Source organism: Mixophyes fleayi, chromosome 2 (assembly GCF_038048845.1).
Source record: "Mixophyes fleayi isolate aMixFle1 chromosome 2, aMixFle1.hap1, whole genome shotgun sequence".
NCBI lineage: Eukaryota > Metazoa > Chordata > Amphibia > Anura > Limnodynastidae > Mixophyes > Mixophyes fleayi.
Genome location: NC_134403.1, coordinates 266,662,494 through 266,680,424, shown reverse-complemented (window position 1 = coordinate 266,680,424; position 17,931 = coordinate 266,662,494). Strand labels below are relative to the sequence as shown.

Below are 17,931 nucleotides of genomic sequence, written 5' to 3'. Positions count from 1 at the left end.
AAGTCCGTTTTGCAAATTTCTGCCCTGCTAGCGTTGCCTTGGTCCACCGTAACTGCTGTTATTGTGAAGTGGATTCGTCTAGGAAAAACGAAAGCTCGACCTCGACCATGACCATGGTTTCAAGCAGTCCTATTTCAGTTATGGGAGTTATTGCGTAGTTCTTTTAATTAGGCAACATCATTTTTTTAGGCCACAAAATCTCACGGAATGGAACAAGTGCTGTTGTGTGTAAATCACTCACTACCGAACTCCAAACTGCCTCTGGAAGCAAAATCAGCACAAGAACTGTTTGTTGGGAACTTAATGAATTGTAATTCCATGGCCAAGCAGCCACACACAAGCCTCAGAATACCATGTCCAATGCCAGATGTCGACTAGAGTGATGTAAAGCACACCGGCACTGCAATCTGGCACAGTGGAAATGCGCTCTCTGGAGTGGCGAATCACACTTCACCATCTGGCAGTCTGACGGATGAATCTGGATTTTCATTGATGCCAGATAAACAATTTCTATCTGAATGCATACTGCTAACTGGAAAGTTTTGTGGAGAAGGAAAAATGGTATCAGGCTGTTTTTCATGGTTTGGCCTGGGCATCTTAGTTGTAGTGAAGGGAAAACTTACTGCTACAACATACAATGACATTCTAGAGAATGTTGTGCTTCCAACTTTGTGGCAACAGATTGAGGAAGCCTGTTTCCTGTTTTGGCAAGCCAGTGCCCCCATGCACAAAGCAAAGGTCATCAAAAATGGTTTCCCAAGTTTGGCGTTGAAGAACTTGACTGTCCTGCACAGAGCCCTGACCTCAATCACACTGAACAATTTTGGAGGTAAATGTATGAAGCTCCGATTTCTGCAAGGCGCTGGAAATCGCAGGGGAAATTTAAAGCGGCGATTGCTTATAAAGGCGAGTTTGCCTTTACAAGTCATTGCCGCTTTAAATTTCCCCTGCAAAATCGCCGATTTCCGGCAAATTGCAGAAATCAGAGCTCCATACATTTACCCCTTGGAGCAGTTTGGAACGCCAAATGTAAGCCAGGTCTTATCGTGCAACATCAGTGCCGACTTCATTAATGCTCTTGTGCATGGGTGGAAATTTTCAAAATCTAGTTAAAAACCTTCCCAGAAGCGTGGAAGCTATCATAGCAGCAAAGGTGAGACCAACTTCATATTAGTGCCCATGGTTTTGGAATAAGATATTCAATAAGCCCATATGAATGTGATGTTCAGAGGTCCACATAAGTTTGGCCATGTAGTGTACTTCTGGATTTTTGTTTTATACACACATGCACAGTGGCGCATGCAGGGGGGTTTCTGATTCTCTAGAAACCCCCCCTGCGCTAACTATTGTATACAGCACCGCCGCGGACGCTTCTTAGACAGCGCCGCGGCTGCTGTATAGGACAGCGCTGGCGAAACGGAGCTGCTTTTTTGGGGTCGGCGGGGGGAAACCCCCCCACCCCTGACAATCCTCCGTGCACCCCTGATGCAGTGATTGCAACAGATTTAAAATGGCCTGATTGAACATTCAATTTACAGTATATAAAGACACCATTAGCTGCAGAGTTATAATAACAGGATGAGAACAATATGATTAGTAAATGTAGATCATTTATCAGTTTCACTCAAAAATAATTTTGTCTAATTAAATTATAATGCTGGGTTGTACATTTAACTATCAATAACTATTGACACTTTAAATAGGACAACTGCCTAAATTTGCCAGTTTAAAATACAGAAAAATACTGTCAATGCAGTCCAGTTTGTTTTCATGGTAACAGATGCTGCAAAGGAGTGTTATTGTTCAACAACTCTTCTATGAAACGGCAGCAATAGTTTGTTTCTATCTTTCAAGCAGTCCTATTTCAGTTATGGGAGTTATTGCATAGTTCTTTTAATTAGGCAACATAATTTTTTGAGCGGCATTACACTTTAAGTATGTTGGGCCTGATTCATTAAGGATCTTAACTTGAGAAACTTCTTATTTCAGTCTCCTGGACAAAACCATGTTACAATGCAAGGGGTGCAAATTAGTATTCTGTTTTGCACATAAGTTAAATACTGACTGTTTTTTCATGTAGCACACAAATACTTGATAGCTTATTTGTACACTGAAATTTAAAGTTGATATTTGTGTGCTACATGAAAAAACAGTCAGTATTTAACTTAAGTTAGGATCAGGCCCCTTGTCATGAATTATTATACAGAGGTAACACATATCATTCTGAGACAGTAACCAAAGAACACTATTCAGTGGCTAAATTATCATAACAAATTGCACAATACGGTCTAGGAGTCTTCAACCAGTATTTGAACAAAACATGATTTAGACATGAGCGTATTTCTGCTTTACTTTGCAAGAAAAGCCATTACGCATACATGATTTTAAAAAAAATATGATGACCCACATGAAATTATATATAAAAAAAAGTTTATTATAAAAATGTTCAAGTTTTAAACAGTTTTTAAAAAATAGACTTTGGCACAAAGGATCATAATGTTCCAATATCACAGCGACAAGTGAGGTGGCACTATGATGGCAATTGTTCATTGCAATCATCCCTGAGCGGTAAGTCTCATTAGAAGCATCCACTGTACAGTGAAAAATAATATGTTACATGTATAGAATACATTTAGATTCTAAATAAACAATTACATACAACAATTACATATTCAGTTAATGATTTTTTTTAATCTATAACAGCCACTTTTCACAATAAACCTATTCAATTATTCTCTTATTTAAGTAAAATAAGAAAAAAAATAAGGTTCTACATTCCCTTGCCAAGTAATTATATATATATATATATATATATATATATATATATATATATCACTTGGCAAGTAAATATATAACATAACAATTAGTACATCTACAACCATCTGTGACTGCTGATCTTCCCAGAGCCAGTGTTGAGAGGGAGGAGGATGGACACATAAGGTATGTCCAAGAACCTTGAGCCTGCAGCCCAATGATGGCAGGTGGTCCTCTGAGTCTTCACCTTCAGCCCTCAGGCTCCTTACAGAATTATTGTTTATTATAGCTTGTAACACTTGTTTGTCTTACATTAATGCACCTGCTGATATGTTTTTACACATATGGGCCTCCCCCTATGATTAAATGTATTGTTTTAAGGTATCACTGAGCTAAAATGGAAATGGGATGACCTTTTCAAGAACGTTAGAGGGTCACCCATGTGGCCACTGAAGTGTATTAGGTTGTCCATCACTGCTGTGGCCTCTCTGTTCATAGACATATAGGATTTTCAGGGAGTCTTTAAAATTTGTTTTTCAAATAATTTATTAATTCTCCAGCAAACCAGATTATCCAATTTAAAATTAGATGGGAGTGGAGCTCCATTTTAATTTCCATCCTTAATGCGATTTTCTCTAAAACCATCAGCTTCCCATAATAACATTTTTTTGGACTTGTTCTGTACTCCATTAGCTAAACAAAAATATTAACATCTAGCTAAGTGATGGGGGAATGGCAATACCCTTTCACAGGGAATTTTTAATAAGTACACTTGTGAAAATATTTTACTCCACCAATAACACATTATTCACGCCTCAACCACCAAGCTGCCAGCCAATCAAAGCATTATCCCCAATTAAAGTATTGTGAGAATGTGGCACAAGTTTATCATAATTAAACATTTCAGTGACTAATTAAACTGAAATATAACAAAAATACACTTATTAATCCTTAATGTACAAAAAAATACAACTCTCACAGACAAGCTATGGTCATGCCATAGTTAACATAAAAGCTGTTTCTTGGACAGCTCCAGCTACTCAAACAGCATCAGAAAGCACAGAACTCTTAAATGCCATCTCCTAGGGAAAGCCTGAATATTTCTCTCTTTCAGTTGGTTGTAGATGTCCTTCTGCCTCCAAGGCACTCTTCCTTTGTCCTTTATATCAAGTATATGGAGAACAATGTAATGACAACACACACTCATGTTATTAAATTGTGCGTCAAGTACACTTCAAGTGACTTTTAGATTTGCCAGGATATAGCGAGTAGAAATATACAGCCACAGTCAGATGCCAGCAGATGAGGGTACACTCAACCTGAGGAAGGCAAGATTAGTCCAAAAGTAACAATATGGGCAGAAACAGCTCTTTTGACATTTAATCATACATTATAAAACATACTGTGGTCACCTTTTACTTATCTATATTTCTCAAATGTCCAAAACCATTTTCAAAATCACCACATGGGGCCTGATTCATTAATGATCTTAACTTAAGAAACTTCTTATTTAAGTCTACCATGTTACAATGCAAGGGGTGCAAATTAGTTTTCTGTTTTGCACACAAGTTAAACACTGACTGTTTTTTCATGTAGCACACAAATACTTGATAGCTTATTTGTACACTGAAATTTAAAGTTGATATTTGTGTGCTACATGAAAAAACAGTCAGTATTTAACTTATGTGCAAAACAGAATACTAATTTGCAGTGCTTTTTTTCCCATAGAACGCTGGGAACGGCGTTCCGGGACCTTTTTTTTTTTATTAGCGGCGGCTTCTCCGCCGGCCTTTAACAATAAAAAAAAAAAAAAATAAATAAAAAAATTCCATCTCTCCGGCGCGGCTGCGCCCTCCTCCCTTCTCTATTTGCTATGACTGTCATGCATGATGACGTCGCGCCCGCCTTTCATTCACGGAGGTGTGAGCTGAGGAGCATATTCAACCTAAGAAGAGGAGCGCCACGCCAGAAAAGAAAAGTGAAAAGAAGTGAAGAGGAGAAAGGAGGCAATAGAGGTAAGTTAAAGGAAAAATGGGGAGCCGTTTAAAAGAAAGTGGACAATAAAATAAATGGTGAAAGAAATAATTAGAAAGGCCAGCATGAGGGTGGGGGGAAGGGGGGGGTATAAAAATTAGTGGGGCACAGCATAAAAACTCAAGGGGGACCAAAAATTTAGTAGGGGCACTGGCACAGGATGAACACTGAAGGGGGACATAAAAATTATTAGGGGCGAGAATTGGACAAAACTTTGGAATTTACTATGAACATTTGCGTGAAATACAATACATTAAAGGTATGTTTAGACATTAATATATAATTTTTTTTTTCCTAAAATATTAACAAGATGTGAGTTCCACCACCTTTTTTTTACAAAAAAAGCACTGCTAATTTGCACCCCTTGTATTGTAACATGGTTTTGTCCAGGAGACTGAAATAAGAAGTTTCTTAAGCTAAGATCCTTAATGAATCAGGCCCACGATCTTATAAATGGGACTAAGGTCACCTCCAAACAGAGGATGCATACCAGCTTTTTTTTTTTAAAAAAAACCACATTATATAATATATATATATATATATATATATATATATATTCTGCAAATATCTACCATGTTTCAATCTTCACTAGTCAACCAGTAATTCGTTTTTGACGGTACTACACGTAATACATAATTTATAGTTATTGTTGCACATGTCCATCAGTTACTTTTAGTTTAAGAGCCATCCCAGTTCTGCATGTTATATTTTGCTCATTTCAATCGTGTGTAAGAAATATGATCACTTAACTAATTGGCTGTTATAGGTTTTCTTCTTACAGATGTAATAAATATGTTAATATTCTTCTTAAGCCTTTATTGGAACCCATAAAATGTTTGTACTTAATTTATTACATGGGTGTGATTAACTACCTTTCTGACTCACTAGCCAATTAAATGTTCGTCAGTTTATTTGATTATCTCTGATTGATTAGTTGATTTACTACTCTCTAATTGCACTTATAGCATTGCCTGTCCATTCTTTCCATTCAATTCCTTTGCTAAGTATGGCAGCAGCTAGGCTTCTTTTTATTGCCTATTTGTGTCCTAAACTTTACTCCAATTTCTATATGTATAACCTTGTTTCCTCAACGTGGTTTAGACTTTATTAAGGAATATCCATCGTTTTCCCAGGGCTCCTTTTAGAAGCCTCTATTGTTCCCCTCAATTTGGATAATCGTGCAATATGGCCTTCTGACATTTTCTATAAGAGTGTATGTTTACAGTGTCCGATCACCATTTCTATGTATCAACTGTGGATATCATCTGTATTTTATTTGTATTGATTATGTATTAAATGTTTGTTGGTTTTACATCCCTTGTTTCATTCAAACAATACTACCCTTCCTCTCTCCTTATCCTTATCCAATTACATTGCATTTAATTATTCAGTCATAGGACAATTTTGAGCGCTAATACTATACTATATTACTCCATAACTATTCTTCGTATATTAGATTTCAGTATTTAGCATGTCTGTTTTGTCAATTAGTTTCTATACACAGCTATGGGATCTTTAACCGGAATGCTTGGGACTAAAAGTTTTCCTTATTAAAGGAGTTACTAAAATACATTTAAATATCAGCCGTGTATGTTCCTGAAACTGCCCCGGCATACCTATTGTTAGATTATTTAGCAGCACTCCTCATAGTGACTACAGGACGAACAGATGTGATAGCATCTGTATGTATGACATGATCACTAAGCAAATATTAGTTACCTTTTGGCTTTCTGAATGTTGTGGCTACTGGATAAAAGATCCCATACCTGTGCATATTATAATGGTTGGCTGATGTTAAGCTTTATAAGACCACAACAAAATGTTCCTTTTGTCCACCCGAATCTTCGTTTTATACTGACATGAATAAAACGTAGACTGAGCTGTAAGTCATTTAAATCCATCTGTTGAAAAGGTATACACACTGTCTTACCTGTCTATAATACTGTTGTTTTTCTCTAACTCATAAGACACACTCTTCATTTGATCTCGTAGTTTTAGCATCCTGGTAAATACAAATAAGTATCACTGATCATCACTGCAAGGAGTGAGACTGCTTAGAAAGAGCAGGAATAGCTTATAATGGGTAAACCTAACAATGTGTGGACATTACTATTTATTAAGAATGCAAATATAAAATGCAATTCTATCACCTGTCTATTATTAAAGCTGCACATTAGGTAATTTCCACTTGAGGCAGTGTTCGAATGTGTGACATTTGACAATGTTATTATAAACTAGAGATGGGCGGGTCCGGTTCTCCGAGAACCGAACCCACCCGAACTTTGGGTATCCGAGTACCGAGCTGAGCAGCTCGGTACTCTCCCGCCAATTCCGAATCCAAATCGAGGCCGAACGTCATTGTGACGTCGTCGGATCTCGGGACTCGGTTCTCGCGATACTTCAACTTTATAAATACACGCCTCCACAGCAATCCATCGCCATTTGACAGAGGGAGAGAGCAGGGTGTAGTCATAGGCTAATTAGAGCAGGGACAGAGAAAGAATACAATATTGTTCTTGCAATTGCTCTAACCAAAATCGCTAGTGCAGAGAGGAGGATAGAGGTTTATTATTTTTTCTTCATATTTGGCACTCCCCAGCGCTTTTGGGTTGTCCCCCATAATTGTGCATTAATATTTCTGGCTGTCAAAAGTCATATCTGTCAGCAGTATCTACTCAATAAATGTTAGCACTCCTCAGTGTTTTTGGGGTGTCCTCTCTAATTGTGCATTAATATTTCTGGCTGTCAAAAGTCATATCTGTCAGCAGTATCTACTCAATAAATGTTAGCACTCCTCAGTGTTTTTGGGGTGTCCTCTCTAATTGTGCATTAATATTTCTGGCTGTCAAAAGTCATATCTGTCAGCAGTATCTACTCAATAATTTTAAGCACTCCTCAGTGTTTTTGGGGTGTCCTCTCTAATTGTGCATTAATATTTCTGGCTGTCAAAAGTCATATCTGTCAGCAGTATCTACTCAATAAATGTTAGCACTCCTCAGTGTTTTTGGGGTGTCCTCTCTAATTGTGCATTAATATTTCTGGCTGTCAAAAGTCATATCTGTCAGCAGTATCTACTCAATAATTTTAAGCACTCCTCAGTGTTTTTGGGGTGTCCTCCCTAATTGTGCATTAATATTTCTGGCTGTCAAAAGTCATATCTGTCAGCAGTATCTACTCAATAAATGTTAGCACTCCTCAGTGTTTTTGGGGTGTCCTCTCTAATTGTGCATTAATATTTCTGGCTGTCAAAAGTCATATCTGTCAGCAGTATCTACGCAATGGATTCAAAGCAGTCCACATATGATCTAAATGAGCAACCAGGTTCTGTCACCAGTCCTGATGTTAGTGTTCCCAGTACGTCATCTGGCCAAGGCGATGTCAAACAACAGAGTGTTTTCAAATTAGTGCAAAAAACAAAAACCAAAAAAAAATTTACTGTATTGAAGCGAAAAAGAAGTGTAACTGAGCAAAAGTTAAGTGACGATAAAAAAAAAATTGCAAGCATGCCATTCTACACACGCAGTGGCAAAGAGAGAATGAGGCCTTCTCCTTTGGCTATTAGTGGCAGATCCCAAAAAGTTACCCAGCCTACAATTGGTGCACAACTACTGTTACGCGTCAAAGCCGAGCTGCAAGATAACAGTGAGGCATTACAGGAGAATATTTGCTCTGATTCACAAATGACAACAATCCCTGTGGAGAGTCCATCCAACAGTGGGATGTCTAATCGTGAGCATTCTGCTGATGTGTGCCTTAATAGCCCGAGTGTAGCCGGTGATACCCAAATTGAGGATGCCACTTTGGAATTAGAAGAGGATGAGGGGGAGATTTGTGTAGGCGACGAGGGCGCTAATGATGATGTTGATGATTATGATGCAGACAGATACCAAATTGCCTTTCTCAATTTCTATTTATATTCTAGATTATATAACGGCTGAATAGTTTTCTATTTTACTCCTAGTGGAGAGAGGATCTGATGCAGACAGATACCAAACTGCCTTTGTCCATTTCAATTTATATTATGCAGTATATAACGGCTGAATTTATTAGTATTTTATACAAGTGGAGGGGGGCCTAGAGAGACAGAAACCAAACTGGCTTTCTCCATGTCAATTAATATTGTACAGTCTATAATGGCTGAATTTTTTGTTTTTTTAAAAAAGTGGAGGGGGCCTAGAGAGACAGAAAGCAAACTGTCTTTTTTTATTTCTTTACATATTTAACTATAAGTGTAGGGTGTAATATACATCCAAAGACGATGGCTGCATTGCCAATATGCATAGATGGAGAGGAAGACAATCTGTTTTGTGTGTAGAATAAATGAAGGCCTACCAACGAAGAATTAAACAGTTTTTTTTGGATGATTTATTACCTCAACAATTAGATTTCTTATCTCTAAAACAGTTGTAGCACTAAATTGGGTTATTTTAGGCACAAAAACATGTATTTTCCAACAAAATAGCAAAACAAAACCAAACAAAACCAAAACCAAAACCAAAACACGCAATGGCGGTTTTGCAAAACCAAAACCAAAACCAAAACACGACGGTAATCCAGATCCAAAACCGAATCCAAAACCAAAACACGGGGGTCAGTGACCATCTCTATTATAAACACCTTTGGACAGACTACAAGAAAGAACCTCCACCACTCCTGAATTATAGCAATTGTCATCTCACCCCAAAGACCAGTCTCACTTGAGCTCACGGTAGGCAGTGAAAGTTACTCTACTCAATGGTGCTTACTCTGCTCCATGGAGTCCACTTCAATTGCTGTATACATCACTGTCTGCTACCGTTTGGCTACTTTGCCTCATCAGGACATACGTTAAGATAGAACATGCCCCACATTTTTATTTTATATATGAGCCATTCAAATATTATATTCCACCGCAGTTCTGTTACAAAGCATTACCTTCCCACTCCATTATCTACAGCTGCAATTCTTCCACATCTTTAGGACAGTGTACTGATTGCATCTAATACAGGTCAAAAGGCTGAGACCCAGCTGTTGCAACATCACTGTTCCTGGCCCCATGCATGAATCAACCAATCAATGCTACTCATTTCAGCAAAGCAAGTCAGCCTAGCTGTGAGTCATTGCTTGCACCTCCCTCCTAACATTACAGCCTGCTGCAGAGGAGAGAAAGAGATCAATGTGGACATACTAGGCCTGATTCATTAGTTAAGTAAGGCTAAAAAGTACGTTTTCTCCTGGACAAAACCATGTTACAATGCAAGGGGTGCATATTAGTTTATTATTTTGCACATAAGCTAAATACTGACTGTTTATTTATGTAGGACACAAATACTTGATAGCTTTATTTTACACTGAAATTTAATGTTGATCTAGGACATGCCCTACCCCAACTATTAATCTGTCCCCACATTTTAAATTTATATCCCCCTCCAATGTAATATGGTTTTGCCAAGGTGCAAAGTTACTCCTTTTTTGCCTTACTTTCCTTAATGAATCAGGCCCACTGTCTGTGTTTAGTGAAGTATAAACACTAGAACTACCTAACTTCTCATGACAGTCCTTAAAAAAACTTTCTTACAGCACAATATACTAGTGTCGAAAGCAGGACCTATATCTACCAACTCACCTAAGTGTTAGATCCTCTTGTGTTGGACTGTGATATGAGGAGATGTTGCTGTGATTTGAATGTGTTAAACACAACTGCAGCATTCTTTGAGACAATCTGTCAACGGTCTGCAAAAAAGGATAAACTATCCATTTATCAGTAACTCAAAGAGCATAAGCAGCATATGGGAGAAGTGTGCATACAATGAAAGTAAATAGGAATATATTAAAATAAATGTACAATACTTCAACCAAGGAACATAATCTATTTAGAAAAACCCTATATACGATATCACACATACTAACTAAAATAACTTGTTCTTTGCCTGGTGTGAAGTTCTGACTGAAAGAACACTGGCACTATGTTGGTGCATATATGTGCAATTGTCTCTGTCCCTGTAAATGGGTGCCAAGTGCTTGTGATTATTTGAATGTGTATCTTATTGCGGACATAGTTATCTTGCATATCCAATATTTGGATATTACTATGAATTTTCTGTTAATATTGTAAAAGTGCAATTGTGTAAAAATGCAGTGTAATACCAGTGTTCTACATAGTGACCAGGGCCAGATTAAGGGAATGGAGGCCCCTGGGCTAAGGGGGACTCCATTCCCCTGGGAGGCCCCCCCTGTGAGCCGTGCCCCCTGTTATGCCCCCTGTGAGCCACTTGCTGCACCCCCCCCCACCCCGTGCTTACCTCTTTCTGTTCTCCTGTTACTGTAGTCCTTTCGTAGCGCGCTGTAAGTTCCTTACTAAGGAGATCTCGTGAGAGTGAGACTACAAGCTACAATTTGCTGCCAATTAGGTCTAAAACGTTAAACTTGGCCTTGAATATTAATCATTACTGGTTTTTACTGCCTCTGTATAAATGTATTTATGCATACCTCCCAATTTGTGAAGTTGGAGAACTGGGATAACGTGCACACACCGCCGCTAAAAGAGGCATGACCATACATAACAAGATATGTGCCCATGTCCCACTGGAGGCATGTTCAGCACTTCCGAGCTTTGACCCTCCCCCGCCACCTACAAAGCACCCTTTCAATGCTGCGCACACTTGTGACATGTGTGAATGGCACCTGTTCACAGCTGCTATGCAGAGTAATGCATGGAATATAGCTCCCAAATTCCCCACAGAAGGACAAATCTGTTTTTTTTAATATCCTCACTATTTATGTTGATTTCTTGTACACCAAAGTGTTTAAATAAATAAATGTTTTTGCTATTTAGTTTTTGTGAATTAATGCTTGAAGAATATAACATTCTGTGCAGCGCAAAAATAAAAAAATCACTAAAGCAATAAAAAGCCACCATACACTGTTAACAGTCTCCTCGTAACTCCGGAGCTCCCGATCACAGTCTACCAAGTATCCATTCACTAGTCCTAAATGGTTCTGGATCTCAGCAATCGTCCTGGGAAGAGCAAAAGTACATTTATGTATGTTTATTTAATAGTTTATCACCAATGCTTTCATTAGCAAATACTATTTGGGTGAAATACAACAGGTAAAATGCTCATATGTGAATGAAAACCTCATAATATGTATACAAATTTTGATATAAAATATATACAGTAAATCATGAAGATGTCCTCCCCTATCATTAAACCAAATCAGAGAAAGACACATGGGCTGTATATAGTTGTCGCTACTTTTTGTTGGGATCAATGATGTTTAGAATTTTGCTTTATATTGTGCTGGCTGAAATTACGCTTTACACAACATGCTTTAATCTTCCAATATGAAAGATTGTGAGTGATTTAGGGTATGTGTCTAGTAATTTACTGCAGGATGGTGTTTTTGCTCATTCATTGTGGTAGAAAAGCTAAAGCTTAAAAGTGATCAAGAATCTTATGTAGAATGCAGGTTGCGATATAGGAGCCAGATTTCCAATTGGATCATCATCATCACCATTTATTTATATAGCGCCACTAATTCCGCAGCGCTGTACAGAGAACTCACTCACATCAGTCCCTGCCCCATTGGGGCTTACAGTCTAAATTTCCTAACACACACGAGACACACAGACAGACAGACACAGACACACACACATTAAAATGTTTAGATTGAGTACTGACAGCTCTCCCTAAGATCTGTCACCCAATATGTACACACTTGAAAGGGTTCCCTCCTTTCTATATATCACAACAAAATAAATCAAAAGTGTACATACATCAGGCATCAATCTTTAACCACAGCAGAGATGAGGTGCTTTTCCTTCAATATACCGATAAATCTGCCGGCTTGTTCATTTAACTAGAACTCAAAAGAGCATACCATAGTGTAACATGAAAAAAAAAATGCACTTTCTAATCACGAAAAGTCATTCCAACACCATGTGAATAATCTTTAAGGAACACCAAAAAGGGCAGCAAATCTGTGAATCTTCTGTGACACCTTGACCCCAATGGACATATGCTTACAGTGTTTCCACTTTAAAAGAGCCTTCAGAAATCCTTCACATTCTATTTCCTCCCCCTTTCCTTCTCTTGGAGGTCACAGCATTCTCCGTTATGCGTGTAAATGAAAATAAAAACAAGAAGAATCTAGCGCAACACTGTTTTACTTCTTGTATAAACTTTTTAAAAACAAATGATCATATATAAAACAAATAAAAAACAATCCTCCAATGGATATGTCAGGGACTCATACCAGATGAGGACAGAACAGAGGCATAGGTCACACAATGCTCCAAATCTGTTCCACGTCCAGGTCGGTCCCCGCTATCGTCGGCGATTCGATCATCTGGTATGTTTTTTTGGTATGTTTTTATTTTCATTTACACGCATAACGGAGAATGCTGTGACCTCCAAGAGAAGGAAAGGGAGAGGAAATAGAATGTGAAGGATTTCTGAAGGCTCTTTTAAAGTGGAAACACTGTAAGCATATGTCCATTGGGGTCAAGGTGTTACAGAAGATTCACAGATTTGCTGCCCTTTTTGGTGTTCCTTAAAGATTATTCACATGGTGTTGGAATGACTTTTCGTGATTATAAAGTGCATTTTTTTTACATGTTACACTATGGTATGCTCTTTTGAGTTCTAGTTAAATGAACAAGCCGGCAGATTTATCGGTATATTGAAGGAAAAGCACCTCACCTCTGCTGTGGTTACAGACACACACACAGACTAGGGTCAATTTGTTAGCAGCCAATTAACCTACCAGTATGTTTTTGGAGTGTGGGAGGAAACCGGAGCACCCAGAGGAAACCCACGCAGACACAGGGAGAACATACAAACTCTTCACAGATAAGGCCATGGTCAGGAATTGAACTCATGACCCCAGTGCTGTAAGGCAGAAGTGCTAAGCACTATGCCACCGTGCTGCCCACATTGGATTCATACTTGTTTTGAGCCACTCCATGTGACATTGTTTTATACTTAGTATCGCTGTTCTACTGAAAGCCAAATGTTATCTCTAGTCAGAGGTGTAACTCTCAAACACCGGGACCCAGACCAAAATTTTGGGAGACCCAGCAATGCAATTTGGGAGACTGTGTCATGATTTGATCTGACTGCAAGGACAGTTGGGAGCTATGTCCCACTTCACAACATACTGCTAGTGAAGGCAGAGCTGTGTGCTTCTAACAGTAGTGCACACAGTAGTGCCTGTGTATTTGTCTAAAATAATAACCATGTTACATAATAGGGGCCCTGCTGTCTTAAATAATCTGGGCCCCCTGAGCCTTAATCCACCTCTGGTTAGGGGAAGAGAACTGATAGCTGCTCCCAGTTCCCAGACAGGACACAGCCTGCAGAGCAAGCCGAGGAGCTCTAAGTATCACAAGATTTGGTAATCTCGTGAGACAAAGAGCTTCCCTGCTCACTCTACAGGAAGTTCCCACCCTTATGGATGTCAGCAGCACCAGAAGCATAGATAAGTATAGTGGGCTGGGGGTGTCATAATGTGCCTGGGGGGATGCCGTGATGTGGCTGGAAGGGCGTGATAAATGTAATGTTTTATTATAATGTGTGTATCAATGCCCCATATTGGCCACATCCTTTTCGGCACCGCCGCTGCGCATTGACACATAGTTTTTTTCCTGCTGCACCTGAGGTGGGTCTGTGTATTTTAAATGCCAGGGCTGATTTTTAGTCCCAGTCCGGCCCTGCTGTAGAGTCCTGAGCAAGCACAGGAATGGTGTATGCGCGTCCGGGCTTTCAGTTCCACTGTGATTATTGCTAAAACCCTTGTGGCGGGTCCAGGAAGGGGGCGATCGGGGCATTCGCCCCTCCTAGTGGCAGTGGACAACCAGTGGCAGCCCACTATAGTCATGTTCCCGGCGGCTGACAGGCAAGCAGAGAATCCTGTCAGGCCGCTCTGATTGTGTTTTAACACGATCAGCACGGCCAAGCAGCATACTCTGTCTGTATTCTGTCAACAGCCAGGAACATCGGTATAGTGAGCTGCTGCAGGATATCCACTGCTTGGGAGTGCAAAAAGAGGGCGGGGCACAAAAAGCCCCCGCCCCCACAAAAAATCTAGGTCCGCTCCTGATTATACCTCATCTTGCTACTGTGTCCTTGCAAGGTTGTTTGATATTTCTGAACAACCTCATCTTGAAATATAGTTAGGACTTTCTTGGCCAGGTTTGCTAAATTGATTCTGTGGATATATAGAAATGGGAAAAAGTTGGTTATTAAATTACAAAAAAGAAAAAAAGAAAAATCAGGAATACATAATAATATATTTTAAATACAAACAATTACTTACTTATCCAGTTTATGGATTTGCTCCTCGTTGTATGAAAGCTCTACAACAAGAAAAACATATGAAAAACATATGAGTTGTATATACTGGAATATATAAACACTGATGTCACACAAGTTATTTGTGTGCCCCTGTATTTCCAGGCACTTATATTCTTGCCATGTTATGGCTGGTAGGGTAGAAACGCTACATGAAGCATTTCTAAAGATTAAGGACTCATACTAAAAGACAACTGTAAGGTCATGCATTATACATAGCCCTGTGTTCACTGGAAGGTAAACATAGTGTCGACACAAGCAAAAATAGTGATCCATAAATCACTGTCATGTGCCGTTTCTATACTCACAGACACAGCAATTGTAGATACAGCTGATGGTCCCTGGCTGTTTCTTGCTGCAGTAGAGCATTGATTTGGCATGCAATGACACTGCATTCACATCTCTGAGCACAGGGAAACATACTACAGGAGGACCATCAAAATGTACAGTATGTATCCAACGTGTGGCAGAAATTCAGCATTTCCCATTGAATAAAATGTGTCAGTAAATGAGCTTCTAAAAAGTGACAGAATTATATGTTTCACCTGCTGGAAAAATGCAGGAGCAAAAAATTTTGTAAATGAGCATTGCGCAATAGCCAAGTCCTGGAATTTATACTGCAAGCAGAGCACAGGTACATTTTATCACTTGCCACAAATACATTCTACATACAGCATTATAAAATGAAACAGTTTACAAAAAACAAAGAGCAATTACATTTTGTCATACGTTTATATAGTGGATCTATAATCAACTCACATTGGGGCTGTAGGTCGAACTTGAAGCCTAGCCTTAGGGGCATATTCAATTAGGTTTCCGGTCTGTGGTAAAGCGCATTACAGCGGAACCTGCGCAGTACTGATGGTAATACGGTTCCGCAATAATGCGGATTTTCCTACGCAACCCTATGGGGTGCGCACGAAAATCCACGTTATTGCGGTACCGTGGATTGACTTTAAAGCCCGTTTTGGCGCATTCCAGCGGACCGGAAACCTAATTGAATATGCCCCTTGGAATTCAGCAGGAACATGTGACACCTCTTAATGGCCAATACAATACATCAGAGATGTCACTAATTTCCAGTAAATTGATTGGTTGCATTCTCATGAATATTACTTCAGACCTCAAAACAGCTGCCTCAACTATGTGTTTGCAATAGTTGCTGGTGTCTACGACACAGGAACAATAGATTTTAATAAACTAATATTAAAGATTTGATATGTTTTATTAATTTTCTACATTCCAGTGTGTCCCTTAGTAACACACTCCTCTTTCTCTGTTGTGATGGAATCAATTATCAAGTGTGTAAGGGGCATCCTCCAGTATGCATAAGGAGTAAATTGATCCTGATGGATGGACCTAATTAAAGGCAAACTTCTAAGGATGTTTGTAAAAACCACTCTAACATCTGGTATAACTATAATTACCAAACATAATGATTTCTACATTAACTAGTATACGGTTAGATGTCTGCTCGCTCATGTTCTTCTACTTTTCCATTTGCAGTAACCTGTGTTGCATTATTTACTGGATATAAAATGAAATTAAAAATAAACACTTTTAAATTAACATCAATTAAGTAATTCAACAGAGGTTATTGCACTGAGAACAGAGGAAGCACAAAATAGAGCAAAATGTGGGTAAGTGAAATATATCTTTAAATATGCACACACGCATTTGGTGGCCACTTTCTAGGTAAAGTGTACATCTGCTTGTTAATGCAAATACTAATCAGCCAATCATGTGGCAGCAACTCAATGCATAAATACATGGTCAAGAGTTTCAGTTGTTGTTCAGACCCAACACTACAATGGGGAAGAAATGTGAAAATGCTGACCTGCTGGGATTTTCACACAATAGTCTTTAAAGCAGAGGTGTCTAAGCCCAGTCCTCAAGGGCTACCAGCAGTTCTTGTTTTCAGGATTTCTGTCTGTAGAGACAGGTGGGATAATTACTGAGCTTGGACACCTCTACAGTAGAGCATCAGAGTTCTTAATTATGGGAAACCAAACATTGTGAGTTAAAATCAAGTGGAAAAAAAAGGGGAAACCTTTGGAAGCCAGGAAACATGGGAGCCATTGACCTGGTCATTTCAGTCTGTGTACAAGCTCTGGCGCTCATTTCCAAAGTACACCCAATGCGACCTGCAAACACCTTGGTATTGCACCAATGTGTCTTGATGGTCTGCCCAATAGTAAAGGTCCCATTAGAGTCCAACCTCATACCCATTTAGTATCACCCATGTCAATTTAAAGAAATGTGGGTTAAGCTTTTTACTCTCTGCCAAAAGCCTATATTTTTATGGGACCCATTCAGTAGGGAAGTACATATTCAGGCATACTCACCTTCTGTAATAAAATAGTGTTCATGGAAACAGCAAGGGCTGGTTTCCACTATAATAGAACAATGTGGTTTCTATCTAATTGACTCTTGGCTTTCGTCTATATTCCTTCTTGGTTTACCCTTTCTAAACTTTCCTTCTCTTGGCTTCACTCTCCATTTCATCTTCAGTTGTTCCTCTATATTTTCATTGTTTTATCTTATGCATATACTTTTATTTATGTTATATGTTATATTTAGACGTTTAGGATGCACTACATTTTGAGATTCAGTTTGCCAAGAAGCAATTAGTAATATTCATCTAGTTAACAAATCTCAAGTCACAGCATGAGAACTTTTAAATATATTTGAGAATGTTAGATTACACCTTTTTTTTCTATCCACTTGTATTTAATGATGAGTGGCACTCTACGGCCAACAAGCAAGTCTTCCATCTGTAACAATAGGGAATGGCTTCAGAAAGCAGAGTGGC

The 17,931-nt window shown here is 38.8% G+C and overlaps 1 protein-coding gene across 1 annotated transcript in view; it reads right to left on the bottom strand.

The window, feature by feature from the left end:
* Window positions 1–2,413: 2,413 nt before the first annotated feature.
* Window positions 2,414–17,931, bottom strand: part of IKBKE (inhibitor of nuclear factor kappa B kinase subunit epsilon) — a 75,687-nt gene continuing 60,169 nt past the window's right edge. The window contains exons 16-21 of the mRNA XM_075196156.1: window positions 15,085–15,124; window positions 14,875–14,976; window positions 11,689–11,785; window positions 10,394–10,500; window positions 6,719–6,790; window positions 2,414–4,073 (exon numbers count right to left, since the gene is read on the bottom strand). Coding sequence (XP_075052257.1) covers window positions 4,043–4,073; window positions 6,719–6,790; window positions 10,394–10,500; window positions 11,689–11,785; window positions 14,875–14,976; window positions 15,085–15,124 — 449 coding nt within the window. The 3' untranslated portion in view covers window positions 2,414–4,042. The remainder of the gene's footprint in view (window positions 4,074–6,718; window positions 6,791–10,393; window positions 10,501–11,688; window positions 11,786–14,874; window positions 14,977–15,084; window positions 15,125–17,931) is intronic.